This window comes from Budorcas taxicolor, chromosome 11, assembly GCF_023091745.1.
Source record: "Budorcas taxicolor isolate Tak-1 chromosome 11, Takin1.1, whole genome shotgun sequence".
Taxonomy (NCBI): domain Eukaryota; kingdom Metazoa; phylum Chordata; class Mammalia; order Artiodactyla; family Bovidae; genus Budorcas; species Budorcas taxicolor.
The window spans coordinates 122,952,124-122,965,442 of record NC_068920.1 but is presented as its reverse complement, the minus strand read 5'-3'; the positions used below and the strand labels follow the sequence as shown (position 1 = coordinate 122,965,442).

At 37.0% G+C, this 13,319-nt stretch overlaps 1 protein-coding gene across 1 annotated transcript in view; it reads left to right on the top strand.

The window, feature by feature from the left end:
* The window catches only part of RAB1A (RAB1A, member RAS oncogene family), a 29,902-nt gene extending 16,644 nt beyond the window's left edge, over nucleotides 1-13,258 (top strand). The window contains exons 3-6 of the mRNA XM_052647886.1: nucleotides 4,953-5,048; nucleotides 9,658-9,753; nucleotides 11,050-11,181; nucleotides 11,524-13,258. Coding sequence (XP_052503846.1) covers nucleotides 4,953-5,048; nucleotides 9,658-9,753; nucleotides 11,050-11,181; nucleotides 11,524-11,721 — 522 coding nt within the window. The 3' untranslated portion in view covers nucleotides 11,722-13,258. The remainder of the gene's footprint in view (nucleotides 1-4,952; nucleotides 5,049-9,657; nucleotides 9,754-11,049; nucleotides 11,182-11,523) is intronic.
* The last annotated feature ends 61 nt before the right edge of the window (nucleotides 13,259-13,319 follow it).

Here is a 13,319-nt window from a genome sequence, read left to right as displayed (position 1 = left end):
TTCTGTGTTATATAGCTGTTAGATGTACAATATAGTGATTCACAATTTTTAAAGATTATATTCCACTTATTATTATAGGATGTTGGCTATATTCCCTGTGTTGTACAACATGCCCTTGTAACTTTCTGTATTATACATAGTAGTTTGTACCTCTTAATCCCTTACCCCTATTTTGCTTCTCCTCCTTCCCCTCTCCCTGCCAAAAACCACTAATTTGTTCTCAAATCTGTGAGTCTGTTTCTTTTTTTGTTATAGTTACTAGCTTGTGTGTGTGTGTTTTTAGAATCGACATGTAAGTGATACCATACAGTATTTGTCTTTCTCACTCTGACTTAGGTATCATAATACCCTCTCAAGTCCATCCATGTTGTTGCAAATGTCGAATTTTTATTTTTTATGCCTGACTAGTATTCCATGGTATGTATATATGTATGTATACATCTCCTTTATCCATTCATCTGTTGATGGACACTTATTAATTTTTAAAGATTTTGATCCTTGTTGAGTGTTTTTAAATATTCTGTGTGAAAAAATGAGTACACATAAAACAGTTTTACTGAAGACTGGAATGTGTTGGTTGTCTTAAGGGAGAGAAAAGCGTTTGTATAGTTGTTTCCATTATGAACTAAACTAGCTGCTTTTTTCATTGAACTTTTTTTTTTTAACTTGAAAGAACAACTGACAGGCTACATTTATCTAGAACTGAGTATTGGGTATATGTTCTATCAGATGAACAGCCTTGTCACTTCAAGGAAAATACCTGATACCATTTGTTGCCTATAATAACTTCAAGCTTTTCAAGGGAAAATTAGAATTTAAAAAAATTTAAAATCCACCACTGCAAGCTTAACAGCATCTCAATACTTAATATTACTTTTCTGATGAGATATTAGTAAGTCTCATGTATATTCATTATATATAATAACTTGAAAATAAGACCATGTAAGTACCAGAATAAAACCTAGGTGGCTCTTTAATCATATGTGAAAGTATTTTCTAACAGGAAAAAAATCAGGAAAGAAAGGACTGTTAAATTTGATTTCATTAAAATTAATGTTGACACATAATGTTAGAAAACAAAAGGTCCTAGCAAAAAGTATTTGGAGGAAGAGGTGATAGGCTCAGTATATAAAGCACATTTGTACACTAATGAGGAAAGGGTATTTGTCCGAATGGAAATAAGAATGAATGCATGAGTCGGCAGTTTACAAAAGGAGAAATACAAATTGCCAGTAAATATGAAAAAATGTTCAGTTTTATTTGTAATTAAAGGGCTTAAAAATTTTTTTTTGTTTAGCTGCTCAGCTGTGTCCAACTCTGTGACCCCATGGACTGTAGCCCACCAGGCTCCTCTGTCCATGGAATTCTCCAGTCCAGAATACTGGAGCGGCTTGCCATTCCCTTCTCCAGAGAATCTGACCACGGATCGAGCCCAGGTCTCCTGCATTACAGGCTGATTCTTTACTGTCAAAATTAGATAATACTTAGTATTTATTAAAGTGACAAGTATTAAAAAATTAATTCCTAGTATTAAATCAGTGATCTGGGTAGGTGGAAAGAAGCTAGCATTTCTTGAGGAAAATGGCTGTAGCCTGAGGTATTTGCGCTTCAAAGAAAATCCTTTCCAGGTTCCTACAGACCTAAGTCACAGGTTTTCAGTATTACCTACACAGAATCAGCCAGGAAGCATTTTTAAAATACTGATTCCCAGATCCCTAAAATAGATTCAAGCTGTAAAAAGTATGATTAAGAAATGTATAATAAGCTTTGAGAGCACAGAGGGAAGAATCTCTAACTACTGGCCAAGGAATTGGGGAATGTTTGGACAATCACTGTTGCCTGAACTCAAATTTGAAAAATGGATAAAAATTGGCAACTTGCCCACGGGCTAGGGAGCTAGGGGGATAGAGCTTGGGAGTGGGGAGAAAGAGATACTGAAAATTTGGACAGTTGAAATGGCAAGTTCAGTGGCTCAGAGGCATGCAGGTAAGGGTTATTTAGGGGTATATAATAATTCTGTTAATAACAGCATTTATAAGTTTTTCTAACAAAGCACCTGTTATGTTCTAGTGCTGAATGCTGCTCTCTATCCATTTTCTATAGTACGTGATACTTACTTGACAATTTAAATTTAAAAAATGAATATCTAATAATGATGAGTATTTTGTCAAATTGCATTCAATGCTTCAAAAATATCCTTTTACCCAGTGATTCTGTTTATACCAAAATGTGAATATATGTGGAGGATAAGTCAACATAGCTGTCTTTCACCACTTGCAACTCTGATCACACTTTACAGTTGTCTTTAGCCATCTTTGTCTCAGTGTCATGTACACATCTGATTCAGCATTATCAAGACTTGCCCACACTTGTTTCATGTAGTCCTTTTTCTCCTTTTGTTGGAGTGCTACAAATAAAAATCCCAAATGTGTCATTTCCCCTTGCATACTGTATTTAATATAGGGTTTCCCTGATCTCACATGGTAAAGAATCTGCCTGCAGTGCAGGGGATCTGAGTTCGATCCCTAGGTTGGGGAAGATCCCCTGAACAAGGAAATGGCAACCCACTCCAGTATTCTTGCCTGGAGAATCCCGTGGACAGAGGAGTCTGGCAGGCTACAGTCCTTGGCATTGCAGAGTCAGACACGACTGAGTGACACTCATACACTATCATATAAAAAACATCTGTTGACTTACAAAATAAATGTTCTTGGTTATCTTAAGAAGTGTGGTGTTAGTTTGAATCACAATTCAAAACATGGTTCACACAGACTTACTGACGTAGGGAACAGACTTGTGGTTGCCAGTGGTGGGGAGGGGAGGATGGAGAGGGATGGGAGTGGGAGTTTGGGGTTAGCAAATGCAAACTTTTATATATAGAATGGAAAAATAAGGTCCTACTGTATAGCACAGGGAACTGTTGAGTTTCCTGTGATAAACCATAATGGAAAAGAATATGAAAAAAGTATATATATGTATAACTGAATCACTTTGCTCTATAGCAGAAATTAACAACATTGTAAAGCAACCAGACTTCAATTTTTTAAAAAACCCATGGTTCATACTTTAATTTCGTTGTTTCGCTGCTTAGTCTTTTAGAGTTTTTCCAACTTCCCACTTCCCACCTCCTCCTTTTTTATTTATGTATTTTTCATGTCACTTTCTTTTTGCAGAAACTGGGGCAGTTGTCCTATAAATTGTCCAGCATTTTAGGTTTGTCAATTTGCTTCTCTGTGGTGTCTTTAAACTTGTTGCTCCTGATTTCCTGTTTCTGTAATTGGAAGTAAGCCCCAGAGCAGTGCTTTATATATCATTATGGCAGTTACTAGGCCCTTGTGATTATTTAAATTTAAATAAAATTGAATGGAATAAAAAATTCAGTTCCTTGTTCTCACTAGCCACATGGAGCTACTGGCTACTGTATTGACAATCACAGTCTATAGAACCTTTCTGTCATCAAAGGAAGTTCTTTTTAACAGTGCTACTCTTAATAGATTTAGGCTTGATCGAGCCTAAATCCATTTTTGTTAGCAGAATACTTCCTGGGCGGTGCTTTATGCCTGATGATTGTACAGTGGGGTTACATGGTGAAAGTGTGATCTCTCCATTTACATATATTTTCACTTAAAAAAACTGAATTTTGTTTTCATTATGAGTAAAATAATTGTAATAGGTACTTAGGGAAAAAACAGGTGTAATTTTAAAAGTTAAGCCTTGGGTTAAACATTGTTCACACAAAAACTTCTACACAAATGTCCATAGCAGCACTATTGATAAAATAGCTAAAATATAGAAACCACCCAAATGTCCATGAACTGATAAACAAAATGTAGGATATCCATACAGTGTGCTATTTTTCAGCCATGAAAAGGAATGAGGTACTGATTCATGCTGCAACATGGCTGGGGCTTCCCTGGTGGCTCAGTGGTAAAGAATCTGCCAGTGCAGGAGAGACAGGTTCGATCCCTGGTCCAGGAAGATCCCACATGCTGCGGAGCAACTAAGCCCATGCGCCACAAGTACTGAGCCTGTGTTCCGCAACAAGAGAAGCCTCTGCGAAGGGAATACCCTCATGCACTTCAACTAGAGGATAGCCTCCACTCACCACAACCAGAGAAAAACCAGACCCAGCACAGCCAAAAATAAAATAGATAAATTGTGTGTGTGTGTGTGTGTGTGTGTGTGTGTGTGTGTGTGTGTGTGTGTATAAAACAAAAAAGGCTGAACCTTGAAAAGTTTATGCTGAGTGAAAGAAGCCAAACACAGAAGGTCACATTGTATGATTCCATTCATGTGAGGTGACCAAAACAGACAAATCTGTGCAAACATAAAGTAGATTAGTATTTTCCAGAGTCTAGGGGGAGAGGAAGAAATCTGACTGCTGCTGGGTATAGGGTTTTCTTTTGGAGTGAAGAAAACGTTTTGGAATTAAAATAGTTGTGATGGTTGCACAGCTTTCTGAATATACTAAAAACCACTGAATTATATATTTTGAAGGGGTGAATTTTATGTAAATGAATTATATGTCAATTTTAAAAGTGATATCTAGGAAATAAAATTGACTTATGAAAGAATTTCAGGAGAGGGACATGATCATAGGTTTGTGTTGAATAAACTGAATAACCAGTGGGGGTGGAGGAACAAGAATTCTGCTGATTAGCAAATTAGAAAAATAATTCGTAATCATTCAAAATATAAAACCTTCTCTGTATGATACATACAAAGAATTTGCCAAGATATGATTGGAAAACTAAAGAATAGCTATTGGAAAAAAGCCATTTTTAAGTAGCACTTTGTCTTCAGAATGTGAACTGAGTGCAGGAACAGGATGGAGTGGCTGTTCTCAGACTGTTATGTCTTACAAATTTTATCAGCTTTCTAGATAAAAGTTAACATATTTCTTACTTACTCTATTGAACATTCATTTTAATTGTTAACTTTTTTCCCTTTAGGATGATACATATACAGAAAGCTACATCAGCACAATTGGTGTGGATTTCAAAATAAGAACTATAGAGTTAGATGGGAAAACAATCAAACTTCAAATAGTAAGTAATTTTTGGACTAGAAATTTTTTGGAAATTATTTTGGTAAATTTAGAATGTCTTTGTTATTTGTAATATGTTAAAATGAAAGTATCTAAGGAATCATTCATCTGTGACAGAATGGTAGAGTAAGAATTGTTTAGATTGAAAGTGATTTAAGATTACCTCCTTCATTGAGTTTTCTGTTCATAGAGTTGAGAAATACATGTTTTAAGTCAAACCTGGTCCCAGTTCTTTTTCTTGCGCTTTTATCAGTGAGGTCTAAGGGGTCTAAGTTGATGTTTGTTTACTTCGTCTTATAGAAGAAGTATATTGAGCAGTTTTCATATCTTTTATTGTGCTGAATACTCTGGATCCAGGAAAAACCTAGGAGAGGTTCTTCATATTTGTTTTCGTTGAGTATTTATTAGATAGTATGTTCCAACTCTGTAGAAATGTAGAATTTTATTGGAAGGGAATTTAGCTTTTCTTACATATTTTACGGCTCAGAAAATGGATGCTGAGAGATTTAATGACTTGCCTACCATTACTGGCAGAACCATGTGACCCATAGCTCTCTGTTTTCAGTATATTGTGTTCCTGTGCCATCCTCACTCCCGTACCCATCCTTAAAACCCCAACCCTGAGTTAAAAATAGGCAGTTGTAGTAGAAACTTAATATAGGTCTGGGGACTACCAGGAGGGACATACCTTTGGTCTTTTAAAAAAAAAAAGAATCTTGGTTATCTTTTAGAATTGGCTCTTAGTATGAGGTAACATAGAAAACAAGTGACTGCTCTTTTTTATGGAATTGATAACACTCTGAACTGGAAGGAGTTCTGAATTTGGAGTCAGAAAACTTGGGTTGGTTGTGTTCATTCTGCTGTTTATTAGTTGGAGAGTCATGGGTTTAACTTAACTTCAGCCTTTTCCCTGAGACTCAGTTTCTTACCTCTAAAATGAGTGTGATGATAGTTGACTTACTAATAGGTAGTTGTGAGAACCAAATCTATAGTTCTGTGTATGTATGTATGTTAATCTGTGTAAAAACCCTTTGCAGTTGCCTAGTAAAGTAAATGCCACTCAGTTGTGTCCGACTCTTTGCGACCCCATGGACTGTAGCCTACCAGGTTCCTCCGTCCATGGGATTTTCCAGGCAAGAATACTGGAGTGGGTTGCCATTTCCTTCTCCAGGAGATCTTTCCAACCTAGGGATCGAACCCAGGTCTCCTGCATTGTAGGCAGACGCTTTACCATCTGAGCCACCGGGGAAGTCCTACATCTGCAGTTGCCTAATCAAAATTAACTTCTGTTGGCAGCCCACCATTTAGATTGGTCTTATCACAACCTGTCATTCCTTTCTGGAAGCATGTTTTCAGAGCCGTTTACAATTTGGGTTACGTTACTCCTGTATAAGTGCCACGTACTAAAATATGATTCCTGAAATCAAATACAAGATAGTATCTAGCCAGTGTGGACTACATGGGGTAAATTCTCTATTGATTTGGTCTCTGAATTTCTTTTTTTTCCTCTCAGACTTTAGGGACTCTTGCCATTTTCTCATCATTGGCCCATACAAGGACAGAAAGAAAGCCTGAGTTTACTACATTTGCTATCTCAATAACTATTTTACCTACTAGTTGGGGTCTTACGGTTTTGCTTTGTTTTTTGTTTAAGTCTTATATTTTGTGACTAGGGCGTTAAAAATCTAAATGCAAGATTTTACTTTTAACCCTGCTACATTTCACCTTGCCTGGCTTTAATTACCCATTCATGTTTTCCAGGTCTTTAAAAAAAAATGATTGGGCTTATCTATATTTTAATTATTTTTTCTGCTTTTCCTGCTCAAGTGTGCCATCAGGGTCTTTATCACAGTTGGTGATTACAAAACATTCAGCACTGCAGGGCATGTATGGAGTCTAGTCCCATGAAAGGCCTCTTTCTGTGACTTGATTCATTCACAGAGCTTTATGGAAATGCTCACATTACACAGGCATTCAGATACATTCAAGGTTGCAGGGAGGGATGAAACAGCCGCATAGGAGAGAGACAGTGGGAGAGACACAGCAGGGAAAATCAGTTTACCTCGTGATTATGAGGAGTCATGAGGATTATGTACATCAAGGTGGTCAGTTACAGAGGGAAGGTGCTGTCAGGACGTAGAGTCAGGAGAGTTTTCAGAGTGGCAAGAAGATAGCAGAAATACCACTCTTTGGATGCCGTTGCTTAGCTACAATTTTTTAACGTGTATTCAGAAATAGTTTCTTCCTGTTCTTGTCCTATCCTTGTGAAAGGGGTTAGTGGTGGTGAAGAGAAGGGAACTAACATTTTATTGAGTAGCTACTATAATGAGGTATTGTGCTGCTGCTGCTGCTAAGTCGCCTCAGTCGTGTCCGACTCTGTGCCACCCCAGAGACGGCAGCCCACCAGGCTCCCCTGTCCCTGGGATTCTCCAGGCAAGAACACTGGAGTGGGTTGCCATTTCCTTCTGCAATGCATGAAAGTGAAAAGTGAAAGTGAAGTCACTCAGTCATGTCCGGCTCCTAGCGACCCCCTGGACTGCAGCCTACCAGGCTCCTCCGTCCTACCAGGCTCCTCTGTCCATGGGATTTTCCAGGCAAGAGTACTGGAGTGGGTTGCCATTATTGTGCTAGGCATTTTATAAATATTCTTTCATTTAAACTTAGCAGTTTTATAAAGTAGTGATATCTGGAATTTATGGATGAAGAAACTGTCATAACCAGGAACTAAATTTAATGTTTTGACGTCAAATTGACTTTACTCCAGAGATCCTGGTTCTCCAAGGGTATCCGGAAAGACTTGAGGCTCCTTAGTGATGGTTTTCTGACTCTAATAGGCTAGTACTTTGGATGAAAAAAGTAGCTTTTGCTTGTTTTAGAGGAACAATTGTTAACATATTACTTTATTACTTCATTATTATTTTTCCCCCTTGGAGTATGTTAAAGTGGTTATTGACATGATATTTCACTACAAAAATACTAATTATGCATCTATTTTACTATGTAACCACCATTACCACTTCTAACAAAACTGACACTAATGCCTTAAAAAATTTTTTTTTAACTTTTTGGAGTATAGCCAATTAACAGTGTTGTGGTAGTTTCAAGTGGACAGCAAAAGGAGTCAGCCATACATACATATGTACCCATTCTCTGCCAGACTCCCCTCCCATTCAGGCTGCCACATAACACTGAGCAGAGTTCCATGTGCTATACAGTAGGTCCTTACTGGTTATCCGTTTTAAATATGGCAGTGATACTAATGCCTTAATGTTATCTAATACTCAGTCTGTATTTAAATTTCCCCAAAATTGCAGCTTATTTTTAACAGCTCTGTTGGCTGGGTCTTAGAAAAGGAAGTGATTTCACTCAGTGCTCCTGAATTTTTTTCTTTTTTTTTTTTTTTTTGCCATTTAGGACACTAGTGGGGAGCAATGTCAAGTTCACATATATATTCCAGAACTTTTACTTCCCATGAAAGGCTGTTTCATCATAATCTCCACTTGTATTAGGCTACAAGTCTATTTTTTGTTTTTTTTAATTGTTAACTATTAAGTAACCGTTCGGTTATTTCCCCATCAATCAACTATTACTTTTAGTGTGGGGTGTGCTAAGGTGCTTCCATCTTGTCTGACTCTGTGTGACCCTACGGACTAGAGCCTGCCAGGCTTCTTCGTCCATGGGATTCTCAGGCAAGAATACTGGCGTGGGTTGACACTTCCTCCTCCAGGGGACAGGACTGAGGGATCTAACCTGCGTCTCTTACATCTCTTTGTCACTAGTGCCAGCTGGGAAGCCCGTTAGTGGGGTAGGTAGCTTTTCTAAAACAACATTCTTCTAAAAAAAAAAAAGGAAAGGTCATTATTTATGAGCAATTGAAACAAAATTCTCATTGCCCTTGTTAAAATCATGGTTTTTAAAAGGAGTTTACCTGATATTTTTCAATAGTTTTAACTGCAAACTTTAATGTGGCAGTGTATTTGTTTGCAGTGTTGGAACCTAAATGGTTGAAGTGTGGTAAATTGCTCTTAAAATGAATCTTATAAAAGTATTTGGAATCATCTTCCTTACATTGTTTTCCCTAGGATTAAAATAATTGTTCCTTAGATGGCTAAAGTGCTGTCTTGACTGGTAGTTATCTGAATTCGGTCCTTTCAGTGTTTGCCATGATGATAAAATGTGCTAGCAAGAGACTTTGTCTTATGTTTGATGAGAGTTGTAATGTGTTAACAGGGGCACTAGAACAGGTTTGCCAGTATCAAGTCAGCTCATCTTTGCATTCATAGTGTAAGCTTGGCACAGTGCTAAAGGCTATTGAATATATGCCTTCATATGAATATATGAAAAGTATGACGTAGTTGCTGATCAGCTTATAATTACAATATTGGTAGCATTAACTGCAAGCTAAATTAGACACTGCCTTCTTTTTTGAATCTTCAGATATTTGGCAGTTTCTTTGTGATTTAGTAGTGTGAGCACAGAGAGCTAATGTTCCCATAGCAAATCCTGGTAATCCACAACTATGTAAACTAAACTGTTCTCCCTCCTTGCTGCCTTTTCCCCAACTCTTGTTTTAATGGAATTGCTTGGATTTCTTGATTGTTTTCTGATAGTGGGACACAGCAGGCCAAGAAAGATTTCGAACAATCACCTCCAGTTACTACAGAGGAGCCCATGGCATCATAGTTGTGTATGACGTGACAGATCAGGTAAGCTCCGGAGAAGACTGCGCTACACTGACAGTGCAGCGAGTTAGTGTCTGATTAAATGTCACTCTGGTTACTTTGCACACAAGCAATGAGCATTATTTATGTAGCAGACTTTATCCACCCGGAATGAAGTGAATGATACAAAGACACATGTCAAACCAGTTATCTTTTAAGAACAGGTACAGTGTTATATTTTCTCCCCTACATCATTTGAATAAACTGGTCAACCAAAATTTCCTATTTTCCTTTAGTAAACAGAAAATTTAGTAATTGGATTTACATTTGCTTTCAAGGGACCCAAATTATATTTATTATCAGTTAAATCATTTTGTCAAGGGTTTGTAGGGAACTGGGATTGTTTGGCTCCTATTGTGTCCTTGGTGATAGGTGTTAACAGAAATTTGCCTGGTAATTAGACCTGTTGGACTTGCCAGGAGTAAGATTAAGGGTCTCTGCCTGTGGAGTGTGTGATTCAGAAATAGGGATGAGCTTTGAGGAACATTCTAAGAAGACAGTGAAAATCTAAAGATAAGCTTGTTGAAAGAAGGTAGGGGGATGTGAAGAATAGTGAAGAATGGTTCAAAGGCAGTAATTGTTTTTTTGATCAGAAAGTTAGAAAATTTCAGGGTCCTTTTGCCTGCCAAGGATTGAAAGATGAACTTTGAAAATTACAGTGTGTAATTCTTGTAGTAAATGTTCAATCTCCAGTCAAATATGAAATCAGAGCTAATTAGGAGATAACTAGAATTATAAACTTTAGATTCAGCACCATTAGGAGTACTGTTTGATAAAACATGAAGCAATCATTGCTAGTTAATAAATCTCAAGTCATTTCCTTGTAATATTTAAAGTGGGAATTTTCCTCCCTTAAATATGACTGTGGAAAACAAGTATCTTTACACTGGACCCATTTATAACATTGGACATCTCTAGTAGTTAACAGTTAGGCTACCTCATTCATAAGCCAGAATTTTGACACATTTCAAAAACTACGTTTTGTTGTGCATATAAATTAGCATATTCCAAAACAATGGGATTTGCCTGAGCTATAGTTTGAGCTGTATTTCCTTCTCAAATAAAGCATTGTCATCCTCAAGCTTTCAAATTCTGTATTCTTATTCATATAAGTATGTATTGAAATGTCAGTTCACATCTTTCCCAGCATTAAGAGTTCTTTTTTAATAGCTATTATCGTCTCACTAGCTCTTCTTAGGGGAGACACTTCTGTTTATCACTTGCTTCATTAGAATAGTTACGTTCAGAACTATATTATCACTCTTTAAATTGTCTTTTTAGGAGTCCTTCAATAATGTTAAACAGTGGCTGCAGGAAATAGATCGTTATGCCAGTGAAAATGTCAACAAGTTGTTGGTAGGGAACAAATGTGATCTGACCACAAAGAAAGTAGTAGACTACACCACAGCAAAGGTATGTTTAAAGTTTGACTTTCAGACTGACTTGGAAGGTGCTGAATTTGAATTATATATGGGTATGGAGTCACACAGTGGCTGCAACCACCTTAGCTTTTATTGTTAGTTTCCCAACAAAGGATTGAACCCATGCCCCCATATATTGGAAGCATGGAGTCTTCACCACTGGACTGCCAGGGAAGTCCCACCTTAACTTCTAAAATACATGCACTAGAAACTTTGACAGTGATTAATTCGTGCATTGTCTTATCTGAGTTCAGTAAACTTAGTCATTCATCATTCCTTATTTCAGATGGTGAAAAAGATTTTTCAATTAATTTTGCCTTACATATTCTCTTAGGAATTTGCTGATTCCCTTGGAATTCCATTTTTGGAAACCAGTGCTAAGAATGCAACGAATGTAGAACAGTCTTTCATGACGATGGCAGCTGAGATTAAAAAGCGAATGGGTCCTGGAGCAACAGCTGGTGGTGCCGAGAAGTCCAATGTTAAAATTCAGAGCACTCCGGTCAAGCAGTCAGGTGGAGGTTGCTGCTAAAATTTGCCTCCGTCCTTTTCTCACAGCAATGAATTTGCAATCTGAACCCAAGTGAAAAAAACAAAATTGCCTGAATTGTACTGTATGTAGCTGCACTACAACAGATTCTTACCGTCTCCACAAAGGTCAGAGATTGTAAATGGTCAATACTGACTTTTTTTTTATTCCCTTGACTCAAGACAGCTAACTTCATTTTCAGAACTGTTTTAAACCTTTGTGTGCTGGTTTATAAAATAATGTGTGTAATCCTTGTTGCTTTCCTGATATCAGATTGTTTCCCGTGGTTGGTTAGAATATATTTTGTTTTGATGTTTATATTGGCATGTTTAGATGTCAGGTTTAGTCTTCTGAAGATGAAGTTCAGCCATTTTGTATCAAACAGCACAACCAGTGTCTGTCACTTTCCATGCATAAAGTTTAGTGAGATGTTATATGTAAGATCTGATTTGCTAGTTCTTCCTTGTAGAGTTACAAACGGAAAGATTACACTATCTGATTAATAGTTTCTTCATACTCTGCATATAATTTGTGGCTGCAGAATATTGTAATTTGTTGCACACTATGTAACAAAACAACTGAAGATATGTTTAATAAATATTGTACTTATTGGAAGTAATATCAAACTGTATGGTGATAAGTATTGTTTTAATTCTTATGGCTAAAGGGAAATAGAGCCTTGCATTATACTCAAAACAGCCATTTGTGTGTGCAACCAGGGCATTGTAGACCTATCTTAGAGCAGCATCCAATATGCTTTCCAGATAATATACCCAGTAAATGACCTAGGGAGGCTTGTGTGCTGCACAGGGATTTAACCAAGCTTAGTGGTTCAGGGAGATTAAACTGTATGAAAATAAGTTTTAGAATGTATGCTACTTAGCCTATTATCTCTGATCCTTCTCTAGAACCATTTGAAATGGCTTCATTGATCAACATTTGATTCTTCTGTGGTAGAGGTGGAAAACACCTTTCCTTAATTGGCAGACTAACACGTATGCTTATATTGTTTCTTCCATGTTTGGAGTCAGATGTCAGCTGTTTTATCCTCCGCAATTGTATACCTTAGGTTGGAGATGAGTTAAAGCATTGAAGTAGGAAGCAGGAAATTTACTATTTGCCCTAATTTTAGAAAATATGTCCCTTAAAATTAGCTGAAAACATGAATGCTGGGTGGGAGCAGTAAATGAGAAATATTTATTTCAGTTGAATTTTGCACATGTGAAAAATTTGTTAATTTGGTTAAAGATCCTAGGGTTTGTTTTTATTGTGGGGGAACGAAAATCTTTTGCCAGCTCTGGCATTTTACGGTGATAGAAGTCAAAGATTGTTTCCTTCGGGTTGAAATAGTAACCAAAATATTCTTTACTTAGGGGCGTGGGATGTGGCTGTTGGCTACACATTTTATGGTGGGGTCTTTAATTCAGTGATAAAATTTAAACGAAAAACAAGCCAAAAATTATAGGTTTCTTTATTTTCACTAAACAGGCAATTGAAATACATGGTACAAAAATAAGTGGTAAGATTATTGTAAAATGAAATGGACAGAATAAATATTCAATTTAATTTTCCATCTATGAGAATTTCACAATAAAATCACA